The 25,475-nt window shown below is 34.9% G+C and overlaps 1 protein-coding gene across 1 annotated transcript in view; it reads right to left on the bottom strand.

Annotated features, from left to right (window-relative positions):
* Positions 1–25,475, bottom strand: part of LOC129228590 (SCY1-like protein 2) — a 96,737-nt gene that overhangs the window by 57,618 nt on the left and 13,644 nt on the right. The window contains exon 2 of the mRNA XM_054863272.1: positions 21,966–22,091. Coding sequence (XP_054719247.1) covers positions 21,966–22,091 — 126 coding nt within the window. The remainder of the gene's footprint in view (positions 1–21,965; positions 22,092–25,475) is intronic.

Here is a 25,475-nt window from a genome sequence, read left to right on the forward strand (position 1 = left end):
AGTTATGGTCGACCACATAGCTTCTTTTTCTCTATGGTCCTTTTGCTACAGGCTATGCTTGTATTCATTTTTTTTTTTGCACTTTTGAGATGAGTGTTGAGTCTACAGTTTGTTCACTACAAGAAATAGTTGTTTGGTTTTCATAATATTTTTGTTCGTTATTGTTTCATTCAAGGGTTCCCAAATATTTCCGATTCACGGCAATCGTTGAAGAATTAGCATCGCAACGATTTTCTCACTTCGCTCTACTTAATTTGTTACATTACAGTTAAAGTATGAAATCCGTTATTTTATAGAATACCTAGTTATTTCATGGAATAACTGATTGTGTCCGTTAAAGTGTAAAACTCTCTTGTATTTCATGGTTTAACTAGTTATTTCATAGAATAACGATCTGTAGTCTGTTAAAGTGTAAAATAATCTATATTATATATCTTGCACGACAAATACATTTACCTTCCACCTCTACTGCATTTATGAACTATTCCAGGCCATAGGGAGAGTTCGTGTAAAACCCAGTGTGTCAACAATTTTTTGTTTTTTTTTTTGTTTTAGAAGTAATGTTCTTCGTAATTCCAAGTGTCATTTTAATAATCCTTGTTGTAACAAATGATTTTATGGTACGTTTCCATAAATATCATTTATACGCTGCATAAATAAGATAAATTGCTTCTTTTCCGTTTTAATTGTCTATCAGTTTATTTATAGAATACCTATATAGTTATTATTTTATAGATAAATCGTTTATTTTACACTTTAACTGTCTCTTATTAGTTACTTTATAGAATACCTAGTTATTTCATAGAATAACTAGTTAAAGTGTCAAATTAATAATATATTACACACTTTACGGACACGATCAGTTATTTCATGGAATAACTAGGTATTCTATAAAATAACTGCATTATATCTTTTAATGGTAACATATACACGTATATTGATACCATAAACGCCTCGACACCCCTCGCCTCCTCTTAAGGCCCCCCAAGGTGCCGCGGCACCCCGTTTGAGAACCCCTGGTATAGTTAATAATAGTCAGAAACAATAGCTGTTTTACCGTACAAAAAAAAAAAAAAAAAGAGTTTAAACCATTGTATGCTCAATAAAACATAAGTTAGTCCTCCAGTAGTCAATAAAAATGGTAGCTTATTTTAATATTTCAAGTGAAAAAGCTAACTTATTCAATATGTTGGCAGACATTTGAAAAACATATTCTTGCTTTAAAGAAATTGAGTTAGAAAATATTTCCTTTGCTGCTTATTCTTGTTCATATTGGAAATACATGTATGCTTCTCACTGCGTATGTCTAAACAAAGGCAATTTGATTACAGCATATATAAAACAAGTGCTATCTCAAAATAACAGTATTATTTGAAGAAACTACTTCGTAAATCACTGAATTTGGGAAAATCGAATCATGTATTAAAAGGAAATCGACAAGAAATCTTTTTGCATACGAATTTCCGGCATATCCTCGTATAGATAATTCAGTAAATTAATTTAAGCTGACATAACGTCAAGAGCTATTGAACGCTATTGGCAAACTATTCTGAAGCATTATCGGTGATTTTATTGTTGGATAAACACGGAGTGCAGCATTGTCGTCAACGCGGATTCATGTCGTTGGAACTCTACGGGTAAATCAAATTTCCATTCGCAAATGAGGAAGAAAACGATGAATTAAGGGAGGCATCAAATTCATTAAGTGTCATAATGCAAAGTAGATAAACTCAGAACACGAACTTTAAAGTAGGAATTGGTCTGGAGTAGTAGTAGTAGTAGGTTTAAAGTAGGTAGTTGGTCTTATTTAAAACTAGCGGTACCGCACGGCTTTGCCCGTAGTTGAAAATTAAAAGATCATTTGGTTCACCTGTATATTAACAGTTAACTTTTACTATGCGTTAAGTTTTTTTCTTTTTTTTTTTTTTTTTTTCAGGATCTCTTCATATTTTTGGCACATTTGAAAACTTAGCAATTCGACTACCCGTTCATTAGTCGCTATTAAAACAAACACTATTTTTCGGCCTTAAAACGCAAAATAAGTCATTTTTTTTTTTCAAAATTAAACGCTATAGAAAGAACATTGTAATTCAATATTTCAATAATTTATTTAAAATAATTCCATGAAATCTAAGGAAATAAAAGCTGATGACTTTTTCTTTACAGTTTAAAATGTTTCAATCTAAATCTTTTTTTAGTAAAAGAAAAGGATTTGGACCGCAAAAATAGGTATGTTTTTAAAACAATATAAAAAAAAAGAATGACACAATTAAAGGGAGTAAAAAGACATAACCATGGTAACATACAAACGTTAATTTCCGTTTCTAAAATAAATTGTATTGGTTTTCTTTAAACGATTCCTACAGCTCTCTCAATTCTCGTAGAAACTTCAAACTAACTTCAATGCAGAACATTACAAGATTTGGAATGATTTAAAACTTAAAAACTTGTATGATATATTTCTACCCCATATTACCCCGTTTTTTTTTAAAATTTTAATTTTGAACTAGCTTCCCCCCCCCCCCCCGCAATAAGTTTTTAAAGCTAAAACTTCACATTAATTGCCTAGTAAAGGGAAGAGAAATTTCCACCTTAACATTCTATGTCATTCGCAATACTGCAGTGCTAAGCACAAGCGTCGTATCTGCACTTTTCATCAAAATTGAGTAACGGTCACCTGGTGGTTCTTTGTCCCATATTTCACCTAAATATGATGCTTTATATTTCTTTGCCAAAGAGAAATATTTTCGAAAAAAAAATCTGAAGAAAATGACAGAATGACAAAAATGATTGTGAATCAAATTCATGGAGGCGCACAATTTTAACGAGAATTTATCATTTTGAACTCAGCTGCTGATACGACTTTTGTGCTTAGCATGGCAGAATATCTGTATTTTTTCCTGCTTGTTCCAATCTTCGCAAATAACTAGAGCAGCAGATTAAGGGTATCTAATTTAGTGAATACCCTAGGATCAATTTAAGCACGGAGCTAAAGAGCAAACTGTTACTGGAGACTTCTAATTTGAAAATTAGCTTTTAAACGCACAAAACTGCCGTTTTGCTTCGGAGTTCCTTAGCACATATAGCTCTGAAATTTGGTATAAGTTAGCTTGGAACCAGGGAAAGGAATAGCCCTTCGAACTGTTTTTTTCCCCTTATAATAATTTTGCAAAGCGCATTTTCACGAAGCTCTTTTTTTCCCGCGTGGGAGCGGGATTCTCCTTTTGTTCTGATCGTGGCGCTTTGTTAAATCTGATTTACCCTGACAGAAGATTTAAATGTTCGTGAACCAAATAAGATTGTGAAGCAAACTTCGAGAGTTGGTGAGCGGTAGCAAAAAGGAGACAAAGCCTCGTTGTAAATGAAAAAAGTGTAATAAAATAAATAATTTTTCTTCTGCCAGAAAGTTTTCGTCCTGTAATTAATTTTAATCATTCATACTTAAACTATAACAGTTAATTACTTGTTTCTCAACAATTATCAATTCAAGAAGTAGTCAATGAGACGGTCGGTATTGCTTATTCACAGTAATTTTGTTTAACATTTGATGCGTTTCGGCCAATGCTCATCATAAGTCGTGATCCAGTTCGAATGCACTTTTGCTACTAAATTACAATTTTACTTACATTTTTTTACTAATCACCAGGGCTTAATTTCTACCCATAGAAACGCAACAGCGACATAGTGCTCACCGTAAATATCCTGAATTACGCCTAAAATGTAAAAATTTACATAAAATTGAAAAGAAGGACAGAGTCCCAGATCCTGCTGTGAACTCCTACGCAAATTAAGTCCTGCGAATCACCAAGAACTACCGATTACATAGTTAGATTTGATACGCATGATTTTTGTAATAATTCTATTTTGTGACTAAAACAAGAGCTCCCAAAGTGGATGCCGCAGGTAGAAGCGAAGGGTACCGCAAAATGTCAATGGTATACAATGGGTATATGTTACCGTTCAAGTATGAAATACGTTATTTTATAGAATACCTATTTATTTCATGCAATAACTGATAGTATTTGTTAAAGTGTAAAACTCGCTTGTATTTCATGGTTTAACTAGTTATTTCATAGAATAACGATCTGCAGCCCGTTCAAGTGTAAAAAAATCTTTATCATATATCTTGCACGACAAATACATTTACCTTCCACCCCTACTGCATTAATGAATTATTACAGACCATAGGTAGAGAACTTGTTTAGCGTGTTTCCGCCAGTTATTGTTGAGAAATAATGTTCTTTGTAATTCCAAGTGTCATTTTAGTAATCCTTGTCGTAACAAATGATTTTATGGTACGTTTCCATAAGTACCATTTATGCGCTGCATAAATTAGATAAATTCCTTCTTTTTCATTTTAATTGTCAATCATTAGTTTATTTATAGAATATGTAGTTATTTCATTTTAGATAAATTGTTTATTTTACACTTTAACTGTCTCTCATTAGTTAATTCATAGAATACCTAGTTATTTCATAGAATAACTAGTTAAAGTGTCAAATGAATAACATATTACACACTTTAACGGACACGATCAGTTATTTCATGGAATAACTAGGTATTCTACAAAAAAAAAAAAAAAAAAAAACACCATTGTATACTTTAACGGTAACATATATATTGTTACCGAGATAGAGTAGGGTGCCGTGAGAAAATGCAATACTTCAAAGGATTCCGCGAGTCGAAAAAAGTTAAGGAACCCCCTGGACTAAACAATGATCAATTCTTTGAAGTTATGTTTACCCCTCAAAATTCTGGTATTCAATCCTCTCAGAGAAATTAATTCCAGTTTGGGAACAGTTGAACTGTACATCATCAACCCAAATTGTATACAAATAACACATGACATATAACGCCTTCTTTCACTTAGCCCTTCAATTTGTATTTTGTCTATACCCGGGAAGCTAGTTAATTCCCTATTTTATGTGTCGATGTCTTAATTTTTCACTTACACACTTCACTCAAATTCACTTACCTTTTTAACTATTCATTTGACTACTTTGCATTTTTCCAGTCTCTTAAAAACAAAATAGATTTTCCAAAAATAGAAAAAATATGTTTGCTTTTTACATTTTCTCATTACTTTATCAGTACTAGAATGTCTTTTATTCACTCATAAATTAGCTAAAAAAAATACGTACCTCAAAATTAGTTTTTTTTCTGTATGTGATTATTATTCAACCATTTTTATCTTTGAACCGTGACTTTTATTGTAAGTAGGTAACGCTTGTCTAATATGAAATAATTGCTAGATTTACTTACAGTTTTACGCTTTTACGCATAAATCGTAAAAAAAGTGGGGGGGGGGAATCAAACATACATATCGAGCGAAAAAAATTGATCATATATATATATATATATATATATATATATATATATATATATATATATATATATATATATATATATATATATTTTATTTTTGGGAAATTTTAAATTTCACTCTATATTTATTATTTTGACACAAATCAAAGAATGCCATAATCACTTTTGAGTATTTTTTTTTTTAGCAATGAATATATTAAAATAAAATTCGTGGAGACCGCTGATGTAATTTAACGTGTATTGCAGTGTCATTCTATTGAAATCTTTATTTTCAAAATTTCTCCTTTCAAAAATGTTTCAAAGAAAAGAATAACGAAAAATCAGAGCGGGCAAAGTCTGGAGAAAATGATTTAGAGGACGTTGATGAACAACAGGAAGCAAATGATACTCTTTCACTTTACTGCCAGGCAGCATGTAATTTTGGGTACTTGCCAAATAATCGTAGAGCTCAGCGGAGGAATTCCCTCGTACCCAATAAGGGTTGCCATGTTTGGTTAATATCAACTATTTTGGCTATTTTCGATCGCACTTGACCAGCAAAAGTTCAAAAGCATTAGCATAACATTACCGATCTATATTTCACTTAATTTATGATACATAACATGATTACTCTGAAGAGTGGGGTTGTTTCCTTCAGTCAAAAGTAGTACTTTTTGTCACTGAAATTGATAGAATAAGCAAAATAATAATAATAATAATGATAACATAAACCCAGCAAATACTTCCATTTTCCCAACAGTTATTTTTTAATTAATTTTTTTAAATGTGCGATTTTTGAAACAAGGCGTGGTCTTGGTGACGTCACAAATGATGCAATTTGCCGCGTCTTTCTACCGCGATTCCACGTTATGATAATCAGGAAGCGAATTACAATTGCGCTCTACGCTTGCTATCAACCATATCGTTGCCAATACACGTGAGTAAAGATGCGAATTAAATATTTTGCTCTGTGACTGGCAACACAGAATGGCATTTCATCATTGTGATGTCATCGGACAGAAGCATAAACATTGAAAGCACGCCGATTTAAGTAATTTTTTTTAAAATATTAAATTTAAACAAATTATTTTAAAAATGGTCAGATCCTATGTTTTTAAGTATGTTCTTTCAGAAAAAAATACTTTTAAAATTTTGGAAACGACCCTATTATGAAATTTATTGGTTGGAAGAACTAAAAATAGTATTGAAGCAATTATTTAAACAAAAGATTCAGAAAAACATTCATCAAAATCTAGATCCAATAAATCTTTCCCCTAAAAATGTCTTATAAGTGTTTTTGCAGGGTTGTCATTGAAAATTTCTAATATATATCTAGAAGGGAGGGAAGTTACACAGAAGCTTCGCTATTTTTGTCTAATTTCATGATGTAGTTTGGCTATTCTCCTAAGTTCTTACTTGACGACCATGCTTTAAAGATGAAATTTAAAAACTGCTCTCACGCTGGCAAAAAGTCATAAAGAAGCAGTAGGAAGAATATCGTACAGTAAATATTGTTAAATACATTAAAAACTATGTCCTCTTCATTAATGGACAGAACTTTCCGGTAGACCTAAAACTAATGAAGCCTATTTGTGCGCCTTCACTTATGGAAGCGATGAGTATTGTCAGTTTTTCACGAGAAGGCACTTCACCCCGCCTTCTCGAACGCTGAGTTCAATTTTGCACGGGGATGATCTGTAAACATATCCACGTGCTTCTAAACAAGACAACCAGACAACCTTAATTTGGGATTTCATTTTAATGTGCAAAAAAATCTTACTTTCTTTACATCACTTACTTCACTTGTGTGTTGCTACTTTCGTAGCAACACACAAGTGAAACTTTATACTTAAAAAACTGCTACTTTTACGACAAAATGCTATCATTTGAATATACCTCTTGCCGGAAACAGCGAAATAGAATCATCGTATACCACGTGACGAAGGTGGAGTCGAAGGTGGTTCGAAGGTGGAAGTTGGTGACCTTCTCGTAGAAAACGGACAATACAGATAAGAGTAGATCCAGTTACAGCTGACAAATATGACACTGGGTCAATCAATAAAATCGATGTAGGGGAAGAGGTGTTATGATTATGCAACTATTAGATGCAGATACATATAGTAAGAAGAGAAAGGAAAATATTGAAGTTTAACCATTGTCGACATCATCTCTTTTGAAATTGATGTCTGGCATTCCTAAATCATTTGTTTCGACAATTTCTGTAAGCTTTAGAGTAAAATTAATGATGCTAAATTCTGCAGCAATCACAATAATGAGGGCGAATAAAAGCATTGTTGTGAAATCTTAGAAAAAAAAGGACATTGTTTTTGCATTGTTTTTGTTATAGCCGAAAAAAAAGTAGGCAATGTAAAAACTTGTAATTGTTGCTGTGTTAACAACTCACAAGCTCTGTTAGGAATTTCATACTTTTTAATTTTCATAAACCAATCGTTTCTACTATTTCAGCAAGCTTCGGTCTAACAAAAAGGCAAACTTATAACAACTGTTGACAAACTTCCTAGCAATCTCAACAATGAGGGCAAATAAAAGTAATGTTGCAAAATCTAAAAAAAGAGGAGTTGTCTTTGTTAGTTAAAAATGTAAAAATGTAATTGGTGCTGTGATATCAAATCACGTTCTGTTAGGAATTTTGCAACCCATATTTTAACTCATATCTTTCTTCAAATGTAAGAGAAAGTAGAGAACATTAAAATTGGAAGAAATTGAGACTTCAAAAAAGTGTTATTGAAATCCTATTGAAGAAGAAATTGAAGCAATACATTTGTCCGGAACATGTTTCAAGATGTAAGTAAAAAACTGAAAATGAAAAATGAAAAAAAAAAGGGAAAAAAATGAAAAAAAAAACGGAGGCGTCTAGCACTCTTCAGCTAATGAGGCAAAGCATTTGTCGTAAACTAGAAGGGAAATCTTTCGTTCATTTTATAAAGCGAAGCTTTCTTTATGCAATTTGCCGCTAGGAGGAGATGGAAAAGAGAAAATATCTTTCGATTTATTACACAACTAGATTTTACGCTGTTTGCTTCAGAGTAAAAATGTTTTCTTTATTCACAGCATCTTTTTCGCTTTCTGAAAATTGTGTAAAAGACGTCTTGTACGTAAGTGAGGAATGGTTTAGAAACAACGGCGGCAGAAGTGTAGAATACTGGCTACATTTGGCTCTTGGCGACTAGATTACTATGTAAATTGCTGAAAACAGAAAAATTTCGTTTACATCGGACATGTTTGCTCCTAATCCTCACATAAATAATAGCTGATGATCGAGTAACCCGCGTGTTTCAACAATGAAACTCGTGCCATGGCATGATAATTTGATAATATGTTTTGGTAATGTTTAACATGCAGGGAAAGGCTTTATTGTAACAAGACTGAACTCGATCCGGTAACTTAACTGTTTTAAAAAGACTCATTTTAAGAAAACGAAGAAACCAAAACAATTAACACTATCTACTGGAGTTTAGGTCTAATCGACTGGAGTTAGGGTTAAAATTTCAACTATCAAAATATCACCAAACAGGCAATTGCTTCGTTGAAATGTAGAAGAAGATAAGTAATTTTCACCGTCATACCTTGACGGGCGACTTTCTAGTGCATTAATATTATTTATTCAGATAGGCTCAATTTATTTAAGAGGTCTAAGGACGCTTAACTTTCAAAATTTTCGACTTTCTGGAAAAAATATATGTTAAGCATAGTTTAATTCCGAACAATATGATACCTTACTTATTACTTCCCAAGTTATTGTAAAAATGCGTAACCTCTCCCCGTAGAGATTTATGTTCAGCAGCTCTTTAAGCCTTTTTTTTTTCTTAGGTGCCGGTTTCTTCGGTTTTCTCGTTTTGCGCGCATGATATCTCAGAAAATTTCTTATATATTTCCGTAAAACTTTTAATGTATGTTTATCTGGTTTATATTTATGACCTTAACCTAAATTTAGTTACTTTTTTTAAAATTATTTATTTATTTTTTATAAATTTTATATGTTAATGTCGAAAGTTTCCAAAATTTTGGGCAAAAATATTTTTTTTAAATACTAACTTTCATTTTTAGTTAACATTTAGGTTCAGATTATAAAAATATACCAGACAAACATGCATAAAAAGTTTTACGGAAATATATAAGAAACTTTCTGAGACATCATGCGCGCAAAACGAGAAAACCGAAGAAACCGGCACCTGAGAAAAAGAGGCTTAAACAGCTACTGTTAACATAAATCTCTATAGGGAAAGTTTACGCATTTTTACGATAACATGAAAAGTTTTTGGCGTATGGTAATAAATAAGGTATCAAATTGTTCAGAATCAATATATGCATAACATATATTTTTTCCAGAAAATCGAAAATTTTGAAAGTTAAAGGTCCTTAGACCCCTTAATTGTTTTATTTTTACATTTTGATGGAAAACTTGCAATGATATTTAAAACTATGCTTTATTTATTTCTCGAACTATTTTATTTTCGTGGTTTCTAATGTATTCATTTATTTATTTGGCTGATTATTGAGCAATCATGAATTGCTTATCATACTTACTTAAACAAAGTTGGTGTTGCTCTGATTTTTCAGATTGCCATGACGATGAGAAGAAGCTAATTCGCTATTTTAATATTTATTAAGGGGTCTAAGGACCTTTAACCTCCAAAATTTTCGATTTTCTGGAAAATATATATGTGATGCATATATTAATTCTGAACAATTTGATACCTTATTTATTACCGTACGCCAAAAACTTTTCAAGTTATCGTAAAAATGCGTAAACTTTCCCCATAGAGATTTATGTTAACAGCAGTTGTTTAAGCCTCTTTTTCTCAGGTGCCGGTTTCTTCGGTTTTCTAGTTTTGCGCGCATGATATCTTAAAAAGTTTCTTATATATTTCCGTGAAACTTTTCATGCAAGTTTGTGTAGTTTATTTTTATGATCTAAACCTAAATTTTAACTAAAAATGAAAGTAAATAGTTTAAAAAAATGTTTTTTTGCCCAAAATTTTGGAAATTTTCAATATTAACTTATAAAATTTCCATAAAATAATAAAATATTTTTTTAAAAAATAACTAAATTTAGGTTCAGGTCATAAATATAAACCAGATAAACATACATTAAAAGTTTTACGGAAATATATAAGAAACTTTCTGAGATATCATGCGCGCAAAACGGGAAAACCGAAGAAACCGACACCTGAGAAAAAGAGGCTTAAACAGCTGCTGTTAACATAAATCTCTATGGGGAAAGTTCACGCATTTTTACGATAACTTGAAATGTTTTTGTCGTACGGTAATAAATAAGGTATCAAATTGCTCAGAATTAATATATGCATAACATATATTTTTTCCAGAAAGTCGAAAATTTTGAAGGTTAAAGGTCCTTAGACCCCTTAAGAGGACACATTTTCTTTGCCATGAATACAAATTGTTTACGTTAATTCAGGGCTTAACTTAGCAGATTTTATTTTTAAAAAGAGGAGGAGGTGTTGCGTTTTTTCAGGTAAAACATCAACATAGATGAACTGAAAAATCAAAACTTCATCTAAATACGAAATATCCAATTAATACTAATTCCCTTCATTTAAGATTAATAAGAAATAAAAATACATAATATTATACGCTATAAATAATCTTTATTATAAGTGTACTTGTGGACATCGGCTATAAAAGCTTTATCTTCATTACCGCATCCTAATCACCATTACTTTTTTTTTATATATATAGATGTGCCTCGCATTACTTATTTTAGAAAATCACCAGACATGATATGACGGGTGCAAATTTCTTGGCCATTTCCATTCTATTCTGTTTGCAGAACCAAGAAACTCAACGAGCAAGGTTCTATCGCAATTCGTGATTACGAAAAACAGAATTTGAATTCAAGACGTCAAAATTCAGATGAATGTTGGACGTTTATTTTTTTATGTTTTGATAATACCTTAAATCTTGTTTTATAGCTTGTTTCAGTAGTCTCCTTCCTTTTTTTTTCTCTTATCTGAAGATGAATGTTACGATCCAGAACACATATAAAATTTTAATATTGTTGAGTCTTTCTCTAGATAACACGGAAAATATAGAAAATACTAACAAAGAATTGCTGTTATCATTACTATATGCCTGTTTTAAAACACGAAGTTTCCATCTGTTTTTCAGATGCCAATTTCTGACCATTTGATTTCTAATTTGCAACCATCAATCTTAATATCGAATGAAAATAACGAATAGTTGTTTTAGAATTTTCTGGAACATAGTTGTTGATTCGCGTGACATCGAACAGAACAACGGACCTCATAGATCAGCAGCCGTAAGTTGGGCGCCACTGGATTATTTTATTAGAAGCTCATTAAAATAATAGGAACATTATATGCTTGCGAAATAAGTAGTTTCTATGAAACTTTAATCAAATATAGCTGCAAATACTAGGCTACATAGTTGTAGAATATTGCTATTATAATCGCTAGTATATAATTAATATAAATCAATTTCATCGGCAAAGTACTTCTATTCCAATCAATTCCTAGGAACTGCCCTAGAAATTTGCACCCATCATATCATGATGACTGCAACCCAAAGAACGAAAAAAATGATTTTACTAAATAATGAAATATTTCAAATTATGCTATAAAATTAGAAAAGAGTGCTCTGAGGTTGAATAAATTGTACATACAACTCTTTTTAGCTTACACTTAACATAAGCTTTCCAAAAAATTACTAAATAAAGCTTGAAAGAATGCTTCTAGTGTTTCTCTGTATATACGAAAATAATTTCAAAGATCAATTAAATAATTAAATCAAACTTTGTAAAAAAAAAGAAAAAAAAAAGGAAACTAAGGCTATTTTTGGTTATGTGGTTAAAAAAGCAAAATCCGTGTCTTTCGATCGGTTTGTACTATTTTGTTAATTTTTGATGAAATACTTCAATCCAAAAAGAAGTTTAAAAAACTGTTGGAAAGCTCATTCCAAGCTTCAAGGTTTTTTTCAAATTGAAATTTGAAAAATTTCTCGCTGAATATTGAGCATTAAAAGTTAATAATTGGGGAATTTTGGATATTATAAAACTTCTGATCTATTAGGCAGTTATATTTGATCCTCAAAAATTCAATATTTTAACTAAATACAAACCGATTAAAAGTTGTAAAAATATAACTTTACTATCTTGAGGTAAAAAAGTTAGTTCTTTAGTTAAATGGGCAGAAACCGTCTTGTATTAACGAAAATTTTGCACTGCATGTAAAAAAGAAAATGTTTCGTTAAATCACACATCTTATCTTTTCTTTTAACATTCTGAACTGTCGCTTCACTTACATGTTTTCTCTCACGCCGCACTCTTGTTCTTTCTGCACCTGACTTGGGCATTTGCAACAAAATTGTGTATTTTAATAAAACATAGATTGTAAACAATGAAGAAATGAAAGAATGCTCGAAACTCGCATTTGAATTGTTAGCAAAAACAGTGAAAAAAAATAGTAGTTACAAAGCTAATTAAAGTTAACAAACAAATTTCCAGGCTGAACTGAAGAATGTGGATGACGCTTTTAAGCAGATGACTTGACTTGATGCAAAGAAATATTCAAAAACCTGTATTATTTCAAGTGTTTGAGGTAACCGAAATCCAAATATATGCTTGAATTACAGTAAAATCCCTCTAATGCGGACACTAACAGGATGTTACAAATTCTGTAAACAGTAATTATTGTAGGAACGTAACCTGTAAATAGTTTCCCGTAATGAATATACAACCCCTTTTTCATTCGGCTAAATTATACGACCCCTATTTTCTTTCTTTTCATTGATAACGGTCTACGCATTTCGCGAAGAGGTAAGAATGTTGTGGAAAATTCTTTTCGGTGTATAAAAGCCGTTAGCGATGGATAAACAGGGGAGTTTCGATTCAGATTTCGAACTGAGTGTGTGTATTAGCTCTGTTTATAGCGAGGCATTTCGCTGTGTTGTTTTCGTATTTGGAAGTAAATACGTGTGTAAACGTTGAGTTTACGGTGTTGTGTGATAATTGCTGATGAATAATTTAGCAGTTGTTAACGGTTTCTCCTGTACATAGTGTAAATAAATTTCCTGTGTTTTTATCAAGAACTGTGTCTTCATTTCAAGAAAGTGGAAGTCGCACCGAATCCGTTACAATTGGCGCCCAACGTGGGGCTTCTTCTGGACTTTCTTGGAGTAAGTGTGACTTTGGACATTTTTTCATAGACTTTTTTTGAATTAGGACTTTTTTTTTATGGTGATTACTCGCGCAATGGATGAACAATTAAAACAACTTCTTGACGCAATCACCTCTGTGAAGAGTGATATGGCGGCTAATCAAGAACAATTAAAAAGTGACTTGACTGCAAGTTTTACAGCCAATCAAGAACAATTAAAAAGTGACTTGACTGCAAGTTTTACAGCTAATCAAGAACAATTAAAAAATGATATGGCAGCTAATCAAGAACAATTAAAAAATGATATGGCAGCTAATCAAGAACAATTAAAAAATGATATGGCAGCTAATCAAGAACAATTAAAAAATGATATGGCGGCTAATCAAAACCAATTGAAAAGTGATTTAACGGTGCTGAAAAATGACCTAGTTTCTAACCAATTGGAAATTAAAAACGATCTTACTTCGGTAAAGACTGTGATGGAAAATAAATTTAATGAGATAGAGCATCGAGTTGATGCTATCGAAGAGAAATTTGAAGAAAAATTAAGTTCCGTGGAAGGCCGATGCAATGCTGTAGAAAATAAACTGGAAGAAGAAGATAGAAAATTTCATCAACTTAAAGAAGACATCTTTAAAGACCTGGAAAGGAGATTGGCGACCGCGGAAAGCAGCTCTGTACAGTTTGGCGCTCCCACATCGGTTGCTCGACCGTCCATTAAACTTGCCACATTTGATGGGAAAACTTCGTGGCAGGTTTACAAAACTCAGTTCATGATAGTGGCGGAAGCGAACGGATGGGACTCTGCTACCAAGGCCTGCCATCTTGCAGCATCCCTGAGAGGTGACGCAGCGGACATTCTTCAGAACCTTCCGGACGGCCAGCGCCTGGATTTCGCCGCCCTCACATCTGCGTTGGAGCTTCGCTTCGGTGAGAAGTGCCAGAAAGATTTCAGCCGACTCCAGTTGAAGTCCCGTTTCCAGAGAACCGGAGAAACCCTGCAAGAGCTCGCGGCGGACATCGAAAGACTGTCTCATCTTGCTTTTTGCGACTGTCCTGCGGATGTTCGGGACAACCTGGCACTCAACTACTACATCGACGGGGTTCGAGATCCGGAAATCCAGAAAGCTCTACGGATGGCGGATGTCAAAGACCTGAATTCTGCTGTTGTGTATGCGATGAAGTTGGAGGCCGCCCAGCAAGCAACCCGCAAGGATCGCCATTCGATCCGCGGCGTCAAAACTGATGAGCCTGATCCGGTTTCGTCACGCTTTGCTGAACTGGAAAAGCAAATAAAAGAAATTGCAGGAATCCTCAAAAGGACTTCGGCTCCCAAGGACCAAAATGGACAATCACTTAAGTGTTGGAAATGTGGCGGCGAGGGTCACTTGCGAAGAAACTGTGAAGCTCGTCAAGGAACCAGAGGGAAGAGCACCTCTCCCTCGCAGGTCCAGGAAAAAGCCTAAGCCATGGCAATCTCGCGGGGCGGAGGTCGCCAAATTGGAATGAGCCCCATCTTAAAGTTTTCCAGATTTCATCGACGAGTGGCGGCAGTAATGGACTGTTTGTTTACGCATATGTAAACGGGTTTCCCTGCGAACTGATTATTGACACTGGAGCCAATGTTACGATCATTAGAACAGATGTGGCTCGTCAATTTGGACTCAACATTCTGTGGACGCCGCCCTGCGTTACCCTCCAAACTGTGACAGGTGACAAGATCGAGATTGAAGGTAAAGTGAACTTAGAAATTGTGTTTGGAAATGCCATTTACCATCATACCGCATTCGTTGCTGCTATCATAGACCCCTTCATTCTCGGATTGGACTTTTTAAAGAAGTATGACTTCAACCTCGATTTCAAGACTAACGAGCTGCACTCGACGAGAAAAGACATAGCAGTCTTTCCCGCAGAAAGTGATGTAAAATCCGCTCATCAAATAATTGCCCAAACAGATTTATCAATTCCCTCAAGGTCAGAATCATTAATACCCGGCTCCATTGAAGAAAGCAATAGTTTTAGATTTGGACTCATTGAATACCCCAACTTAAGCAATAACCCAAAAGGAGTGCTGGTGGCATCTACGCTTGTGGACCTTTCCAAGGATGTAATTCCTGTGAGAGTCGCCAACATGAGTGAAAGGCCAAGGAATATCCGGAAAGGCGAAGTGTTAGCAACTTGTACTCCCGTGAACTGCATCATTAGAAGAATCAATTCCCCCGAGACTGTGTCTTCTGAGTCCTTGACATCGAAGTTAATTGGGAGTGCACCCTTATCGAAGGATCAAAGAACTGCTGCGGAACAATTGGTGGACGACTTCAAGCATCTGTTTTCATCTACATCGGAGGATGTGGGCCGGACGAATTTAACGCAGCATAGGATCTACACTGGAGAACACCCCCCTATTAAACAGCATCCAAGACGACTACCGTTCGCCAAGAAGGAAGAGGTTGAGACCCTCCTGAAAGAGATGAAGGAGAATGATGTAATCGAACCGTCATCCAGTCCTTGGGCCTCTCCCATCGTCTTGGTCCGAAAGAAAGATGGCTCCACCAGATTTTGTGTCGATTACCGACGGCTGAATGAAATCACCAAGAAAGACAGCTACCCTCTTCCACGGATAGACGACACCTTGGACACTCTTTCCGGACACAAGTGGTTTTCGACCCTGGACTTGAAGAGCGGCTACTGGCAGGTTGAGATACACCCTGATGACCGAGAAAAGACAGCTTTTACAACTGGACAAGGCTTATGGCAGTTTAAAGTGATGCCCTTCGGCCTCTGCAATGCACCAGCTACGTTCGAGCGTCTTATGGAGACAGTGTTAAGAGGACTTTCTTACGAATCCTGTCTGGTCTACTTAGACGATATCATCATCGTGGGACGCAGCTTCGAAGAACATCTGGCAAATCTTAGGAAGGTGCTGCAAAAGCTTAAGGAAGCCAATCTGAAGTTAAGCCCGTCCAAATGTAATTTGTTCCGCCGGGAAGTTAACTACCTTGGTCACATCATCTCTTCTGAGGGTGTGCAAACCGATCCAGAGAAGGTATCTGCGGTCAGGAGTTGGAGTCGTCCCGAAAACATCCATCAGTTGCGAAGTTTCCTGGGGCTCTGCACGTACTACAGGAAGTTTGTGAAGGGTTTTTCCAACATTGCACGACCTTTGCATAAGCTGACGGAGAGCAAGCAAAAGTTTGAATGGTCCAAAGAATGCGAAGATGCATTTCTACGACTGAAGGAGGCTTTAACATCAACGCCTATCCTCGCCTATCCTCAGCCTGAAAAATCCTTCATCCTGGACACTGATGCGAGCAACGAGGGAATTGGAGCTGTTTTATCCCAAGAAATTGACGGAAATGAACATGTCATCGCTTACTGGAGCAAATGCTTATCAAAGTCGGAGCGAAATTACTGCGTCACCAGAAAGGAGTTACTGGCCATAGTGAAAGCTGTAGAATACTTCCATCATTACCTCTACGGCCGAAAATTTCTGCTTCGGACAGATCATGCCTCATTAACTTGGCTTTTGAACTTCAAAAATCCAGAAGGCCAGATAGCCAGATGGATACAGCGGCTCCAGGAATATGACATGGAGATCAAGCATCGAAAAGGGTTATCTCACGGTAATGCTGACGCTTTATCAAGGAGACCCTGTCCTGAGAACTGCCACTATTGTTCCCGAATCGAGAAACAGTATGGAACGACTAGCCCTACCGCCTATCAGGTGACAGTGACTCCAACATCATCAGAACCTGATCCATGGAGTGATCCCCAAGTTCGAAAAGATCAACTTGAAGACCCCGACATAAAACCAATTTTAGAGTTCATGGAAAGTGACAGTCGACGCCCTAGCTGGCAGGACGTTTCCATCTTCAGTCCAGCAACAAAAAGATACTGGGCTTTATGGAACTCACTCCATTTACGGAACGGCGTACTGTACCGGAAATGGGAATCTGACGACGGCAAAACATCTAGGTGGCAGTTACTACTTCCCCGATCAAGGATTTCAGATATTCTGAAAGAAATACATAGTAGTGCGACTGGAGGACATTTTGGTGTCTTGAAAACCCTCAATAAAGTTCGGGAGCGCTTCTTCTGGAGCAAGGCGAAGGATGACGTGGAGAAGTGGTGCCATTCTTGTGACGCCTGTGCTGCTCGTAAAGGACCAACGAAGAGAAGCAGAGGGAAGCTACATCTGTACAACGTTGGAGCTCCTTTCGAACGAATTGGGATCGACATCCTGGGTCCTCTACCAAGAACTGCTGATGGGAACAAATACATTCTTGTTTCCATCGACTACTTCACCAAATGGCCGGAAGCATATCCCATTCCAGATCAAGAAGCTACCACCGTAGCAGAGACTCTAGTCCAACATTGGATCTCGAGATATGGAACACCTTTGCAGATTCATTCCGATCAAGGGAGGAATTTCATCTCTGCTGTGTTTAAGGGCCTATGTCAAATTCTCGGAATTGAGAAAACTAGGACAACACCACTACACCCACAATCGGACGGCATGGTGGAGAGATTTAACCGCACAATCCTGAATAATCTCTCACTTATGGTATCCAGAAATCAACAGGATTGGGACAAGAAGCTACCTTTGTTCCTGCTGGCCTACCGCAGTGCTGTCCACGAGACTACCGGATATGCCCCATCTCAGATGCTCTTCGGACGAGAGCTTCGGCTACCTTGTGATCTCGTCTTCGGTCGTCCTCCGGGTGCGCCTTCATCGCCTGAGGAGTACATCCAGGATCTCCAGGCCCGATTGGAAGACGTTCATAACTTCGCACGAGAGCGAATCAACATCGCGGCGGAGAAGATGAAGACCCGATACGACACAAGGTCTACTGGACATGAATTCAACGAAGGCGACAAGGTTTGGTTATGGAATCCCATCCGACGGAAAGGTCTTTCACCCAAATTGCAGTCGCATTGGGATGGACCCTACAAAGTCGTTAACCGACTAAATGACGTCGTAGTGAGGATCCAAAAATCACCTAATGCAAAACCTAGGGTTGTACATTATGATCGGTTAGCCCCATACTATGGCCATAGTTCATGAGTATTACGTAAACAACCATGGTTGATAACATAAAAGTTGTAGATAATTTTTGCTTTTAATGTTTAGTAATATTTCTTGTTATTATTGTGTTTTCTGTATCTGTTAGTTATTAATTAATGTGTATATTTGTAAACTTGTGATAGAAGTTGGGCACCCTTTCTGGGGATTGTACTGCCCGGGACGTGCAGTCCTTAGGAAGGGGGCAATGTTACAAATTCTGTAAACAGTAATTATTGTAGGAACGTAACCTGTAAATAGTTTCCCGTAATGAATATACAACCCCTTTTTCATTCGGCTAAATTATACGACCCCTATTTTCTTTCTATTCATTGATAACGGTCTACGCATTTCGCGAAGAGGTAAGAATGTTGTGGAAAATTCTTTTCGGTGTATAAAAGCCGTTAGCGATGGATAAACAGGGGAGTTTCGATTCAGATTTCGAACTGAGTGTGTGTATTAGCTCTGTTTATAGCGAGGCATTTCGCTGTGTTGTTTTCGTATTTGGAAGTAAATACGTGTGTAAACGTTGAGTTTACGGTGTTGTGTGATAATTGCTGATGAATAATTTAGCAGTTGTTAACGGTTTCTCCTGTACATAGTGTAAATAAATTTCCTGTGTTTTTATCAAGAACTGTGTCTTCATTTCAAGAAAGTGGAAGTCGCACCGAATCCGTTACAAGGACAAATTTTTTGTCCGCAATAGAGAGGTGTCAGCAGGACAGGGGTTAAATAATGTTATTTGCATTGGAACTGGGGAATTAAAAATTGTCCGCATAAGAGGGGTGTCCGCCTTTGAGGGGTGTCCGTTAGGAGGGGTTTCACTGTAGTTTGTTAAATTTATTAAGAAAACTAACTTTATAATATCTATTATTTTTCAATTTTTTGGCAACAACTAAAAAGTGGAAGTATTTTAACATTATATATATATATATATATATATATATATATATATATATATATATATATATATATATATATATATATATATATATATATATATCACTTCCTTCACACAAAAATGTTACGGATCAGAATTTCCAAGTCCTCTCATAAAAAGATTCACTTCAAAGAAAGAAAAAGAAATTATTATGTGGAAGGTCATAATAATTTATTTTAAATAAAAGCAATATTTCATATTTGTACATAAACTACAACTATACCACATTACTGTAATGGTATTTATAATACTAAGCATAGTAATATTTCGAAACTTTTTTTTTCTAGCTGCTTAAGTCATAAAAATAGAGGATATTTATCGAAAGTACCAGATCGCACAAAAGTGAAATTTTACATTCTGACAAGAAAATCGTTTAAAGATATGTGCCATGATTCTTAACCAGTGTCGATTCAGCTAAGAATTTTGAATTCCAACCATACACGGATGTTAAATCTAATAACAACAATTTCTACTCGCATGCACAGAATATTTCAGCATCGTCATTTTAAGGATTGAAATGGTGATGCAACAAAAACAAGATTTTGGATTCTTTTGTTGATACAAGCTTGCATATTCTTACTTTTTCAGAATTTTATTGAAAAATTTATGAATGGTTAACACTTAACAAATAAAAAAAACTTTTGAATATGGTTGTACAAGAAGCAAGATATTAACTATATTCTTAAGTTTGGATTTTTTAAAAACGATTTTTACGCAATTGCCAGAGTGTATTAAAGCTGGAAAACTACTCAAAGCCAGTAAGTGAAGCATGTTCAAAAGTATGCAGAAGCAATAGCAGAAAAAATTTCGAAACCTTATGAAATCACCCCCCCCCCCCAACCATTTAAGAAAAAGGGGAAGAGATACTAAAAAACACATTGCACTGGCGGGAAAAAAAATAGACGATAATCTTCATTTCCAAAGAAGCTATTTTCTCATTTAGAAATTTAATTTCTGTTTTTATTAGTTACAGGATGGATACTCGCTATTTACTAATCACAAGAACAATATTTTGAGAAACGCTAGACCATGGCAAAATGAAAGTAAAAAGCAATTTTCACTGGGTATTGAGAATCGAAAGATAAAAAATCAAAGGATTAGGGAAATTTTCATGGTTCTGTTGGTGGGTGCACCAGTTGTGGCCAGCTTCAGTTTCGAGAGACTACTAGAGAACTACTAGTTTCATTAAAAATGCTAAAATATTTTCACACTAACCAATCCGAAAGCTTGTTTTATAATCATAAGAGCATTTCTAGAAACTTTCACTGTGATTGGTCCAGAATTTTCCTCTGTCTAGCTGCGGAGTGCACCTATCTTGGGATTAATGTGTGTGTTACTGCTCATTGTTAAGAGAGAGTGTTTCTTCTTAACTTACTTACAGCAGCAATAGATTTTCATATTTTAAACTGTTGTGAAATGTTTCTTATCAAGGTAAGATTAAGGTTTAATGTGAATCCGTTATTTTTCCTTATTTTGTTACTCATCTTCATTAAATGGTCTGGCCAAAACTGGATCACGAATTCGTTTGTTTCTCTAGTATTGGCCACAACTAGATTATATGCAGATCCAGTTGTGGCTATGAAGAATATATTTAACTAATTGGGTATCCGGTGCTGCCCGGATTTCGGCCGGGTAGTGCTATAATAAAAACGTTATTAAGAACGATCACAACATTGAAGGATACGACAGACCAAATAATTTACTTAGGTTAGTAACTATCTTCAATTATGACAACAAAAACAAACGTTGAAAAAATAAGAAAAACAAAACCCAATACAGAAATCGTACAAAATCAAATTATGTTCTTGAATAAGGAAAAAAAAAACGCATTGAAAAAATCAGTTCGCTGACCACAACAGTCCCAAAATAGCGTAGCCATCCTGGCGTCTGAGCCGCGCGGCATAGTTCCTCGCAGCTGTTAACTTACCTCGCCATCTATTAGGAATTCATAGAACTAAACAATCAATTAAACATTTAATTTGCAATTACAAATATTTCGGTCAATTTGATTTAAAAAAAAATGCCTGTAGCCTTCCTCAATAAATGGACCATTCAACACAAGAAGAATTTTTCAAACCGTACCAATAGTTTCTGAGATTGGCGCGTTCAAACAAACAAACAAACAAAATCTTCAACTTTATATTATTAGTACAGTTGACGCCAGTTAATTGAATCAGTGGTTAATTGAATCAACCGCTTTGACGAATTAAATCCCGTCAAAAACAGAACGCAATCCAGCTTTATTTAATCAGCCGTTTTATTGTTATCAGCCGCTTTATGGAATCAAAACAGTTTAGAACAAACGGAATTCATATGAGCGGCGGCCACTGTATAGAAAAACTGAAACTGAATTTGGCAAGAATTTGGCGTGAAGGAATCGGAATTCCGTTAAAAGATAGTACTTACTCATAAGCGGTGGCCACTGTATAGAAAAACTGTCAAACTGAATTTGGCAGAAATTTGACGTGAAGGAATCGGAATTCCGTTAAAAGATAGTACTTACTCGTGGGATATTCGATAAAGCTCCTTTAAGACTGTGGTAGAAGTGGGACTTGTGTGTTGTGTCCTTCATTTGAATAACATCTAGGTATTGCAAAGCATGTACTGCTGGATCCATGAAATATTTGATCTGAGAAAGAAAAAAAATATCAGGAATGAAATATACAGTCAGAAATTTCTTCATGTTTATTTTTTGACTAGAAAATCGCCCGTCAAGGTATGATAGGTGAAAACTGCTTCTAAATTTTTCTGAACGAAGCAACTGCCCGTTTGGTGATATTTTGATAGTTGAAATTTCAACCCTAACTCCAGTGGATTAACCCTAAGCTCCAGTAGATAGAGTTCATTGTTGACTGCTTTTTTGTTTCTTCATTCTCCTAAAATGACAGTTTTGCCGGTAAAACATTTAGGTTACCGGATCCAGTTTAGTCCTGTCAAAATAAAGCATTTCCCTGCATGTCAAACATTACTAGAAATTATTATCAAATTATCATACCGTGGCGCGAGTTCCATTGTTGATAATGTCAGCGTTACTCGATCATTCGCTATTATATATATGAGAATAAGACGTCTCTTAATTAGCTATATCAAAATCATTGTAGTAAATTGTGGAAATACAAATATAATGTAGTGAAGAAAGATGCGGGAAATATTGAAATGAATTATATTTGAATTAGCAGACTCAGAAACTCTTGGCTAAAGTAATTTCACATAGCGAGAGCTCTAGTTCCTGCATCTGGTTGGAAACTGAACGTTGAAATGGGGTCGTTTCCAAAATTTTAAAAGTATTTTTTTTTCTGAAAGAGCATGCTTAAAAACGTAGGATCTGAACATTTTTGATAAATTTGTTTAGGTTTAGTATTTTTAAAAAATTACTTAAATTGGAGCTCTTTCATTATTTACGGCTTCTGCCGATGACATCACAAATGATGAAATACCATTCAGTGTTGCCACTCACAGTGCAAAAAATTGAATTCGCATCTTTACTCACGTGTATTGGCAACGATATGGTTGATAGCAAGCGTGGAGCGAAATTTTAATTTGCTGCTTGATTATCATAACGTGGAAACGTAGTAGAAAGATGCGGCAAAGTGCATCATTTTTGACGTCATAAAGACCACGCCTTGTTTGAAAAATCGGATATTTAAAAAAAAAATTAAAAAAAAAAAATTGTGGGGAAAATGAAGGTATTTTCTGGGTCAATGTTTTTTTTTTTTTGCTCATTCCATCCATTTCAATGACTAAAACTAGTACTTTTGACTGAAGGAAACCACCCCATTCTCAAACGGTGATGGTAATTTGCCGATAGTGGTGCTAACTGAAAGTATAGATGCTCTGTGAAAATATACCATGCATGCAAACTTAGTCCAATATTTAAAAAAAAAAAAACAGGTCTAACTTTGGCTGAAATTAGATCTGTTTTAGACTATTTATTGACTGCCGATTTCATAGGAGTAAACACACTTTATAATTTTCTCATTGGTTGTTTGGTTAATCCGTTATTTTCATCTTTTAAGATGTTTGCTTATCTAGCTCTTGGCTTTTGTCGGATGTCTTTTCATCAATAAGTTCATTACTTTTTGCATTGAAAAAGGCGTTCCTTGTAACGCCGAAATACGCGTTTGCAGTCATCTGCAATTTGTGCTTTTGAACGTTGTTATTTCTTACTTTACACGCAATATAAGTTAAATAAATACCTTTGTGCTGCAAAGTAAATTAAGAAATAGTAACGTCAAAAAGTACAAATTGCAGATTACAGCAGACACGTGTTTCGGCGTTACAAGGGAAGCCTTTTTCAATGCAAAAGAAATGAGCTTAGGGATGAAAAGCTCTCTTTTGTCGATGTCTTCTCATCCATAAGCTCATTTCTTTTGCATTAAAAAAGACCTTCCTTGTAACCCCGAAACACGTGTCTGCTGTAATCTACAGTTTGTACTTTTGACGTTATTATTTCTTATTTTAAACAAAATAAGTTTTACTTTTTTGAGAGAAAAAATATTTTATGACTAATGCAGCTGCATTTAAATAATTATCATTAAGTAGTGTGCAGCATTTTTTCAATGATTGGGAGGAATCTTGAACACTTCTATTGTCCGTTTTTCACTAGTTGAGACTTGGCCACGCCCCCAACACGTGGTATCGGAAGATTCTATATGCGTCTTTTGGGGATGAGGCTTCAGATAAACACTTAGAAAGGTTGCAATTGGCCATCGTTATCGCGCTGTAAAAATACGAGTGTTCTAGAATTTTCTAAGAAATTACCTCCCACCTTGTTTCCCGAAAAAAAAGGTGTGCTACTAAGACAATTGTTCGACTTAAAAGTATTTTAAGATTTGCAGTGTATTTCTATACGTTTTGGGTTAATTTATCATTGATTTTGCGAAGGAAATCCTAAACTTTCTGTCTTTCACGCTAAGTAAACATTTTCTGAAAACACGGTGAACAGTTTGCAGGTGAAATTAGAAGGAAAATTTTTCCTTCTATTCTGCTGAAACTTTCACAGCTCTCAAACGTGGGTTTTTCATAGGTATTCTAATTATAAATCTCTAATCGCATATTGTTAAATTTGCTGGTCAACCATTTCTCACCTTATTTTCGATCCGATTTTCTTCTTTAAAGCGGTTATTAAATATTACACAGTGCTTAGGGATAAATGAACTACTTTTGCAATATTTCGAAGTTTTACTTCGAATATAATGAAGAATTAATGCGTTTTCGAATTGTGTTTGTTGTTACTTTGCGAATACGAGTCATTTTTAAAATAATACGTAGATTTGTAAAGTGAACAAGCAAAAATTAATGCCAAAAGATTTTTTAACTATCACCGCATTGAAAAAATAACAAAAAAAAAAAAAAAAAAAAAAAGAAAGAAAGAAAGAAAACGACAGACGATAACTTTAATTTCGAATTTTTCTGAAAATATTTCTCTGTCACCTCATTTTTGGCCCATTTCAAACAGTCAATATTTTGTAAAAAAAAATGTTGAATTCATGTAATCATGTAGAGACAGTATGAAAAAGTATTGAACTACTATTTCGATTCCTAGGCACTTCATTTTTAACCATACACATTTAAAGCCTACGAACAATTTTGGAAGCCTCAGTAAGTAAGTTGCACTCTCTCTGTGTGACACATTTCAATACTTTAGTACTATTTTTTTTTTCCAATATGGCTTTTATTCTTCAGAAATGAAAAAAGGAACAAAACAAAAATTAAAGCTTTTCACATGCCAATATGGTTATCTACAGAATAATTGAATAAGTGCCTGAAACAACGTTTTATGTTACTGTTTTAACCTATTTATTTTTGTAAATACGAAAAAAATATACATGCTTTTTTTATTCAAGTTTTTTCGATTACTCTAAAAGTAATTCAGTTCTTCCAGTGCTTTTACGGAACAGCGTTACGTGTGGGGATCATAAAATAGGCAAAAGTTTGTTGCTCGTATTCTAATACAGATCCGAACAGGGACGGACACAAGGGAGGGGCGATGGGGCGATCGCCCCTTCCTTGA

The sequence above is a fragment of the Uloborus diversus genome, chromosome 8 (assembly GCF_026930045.1).
Source record: "Uloborus diversus isolate 005 chromosome 8, Udiv.v.3.1, whole genome shotgun sequence".
In the NCBI taxonomy this organism is placed as follows: Eukaryota; Metazoa; Arthropoda; class Arachnida; order Araneae; family Uloboridae; genus Uloborus; species Uloborus diversus.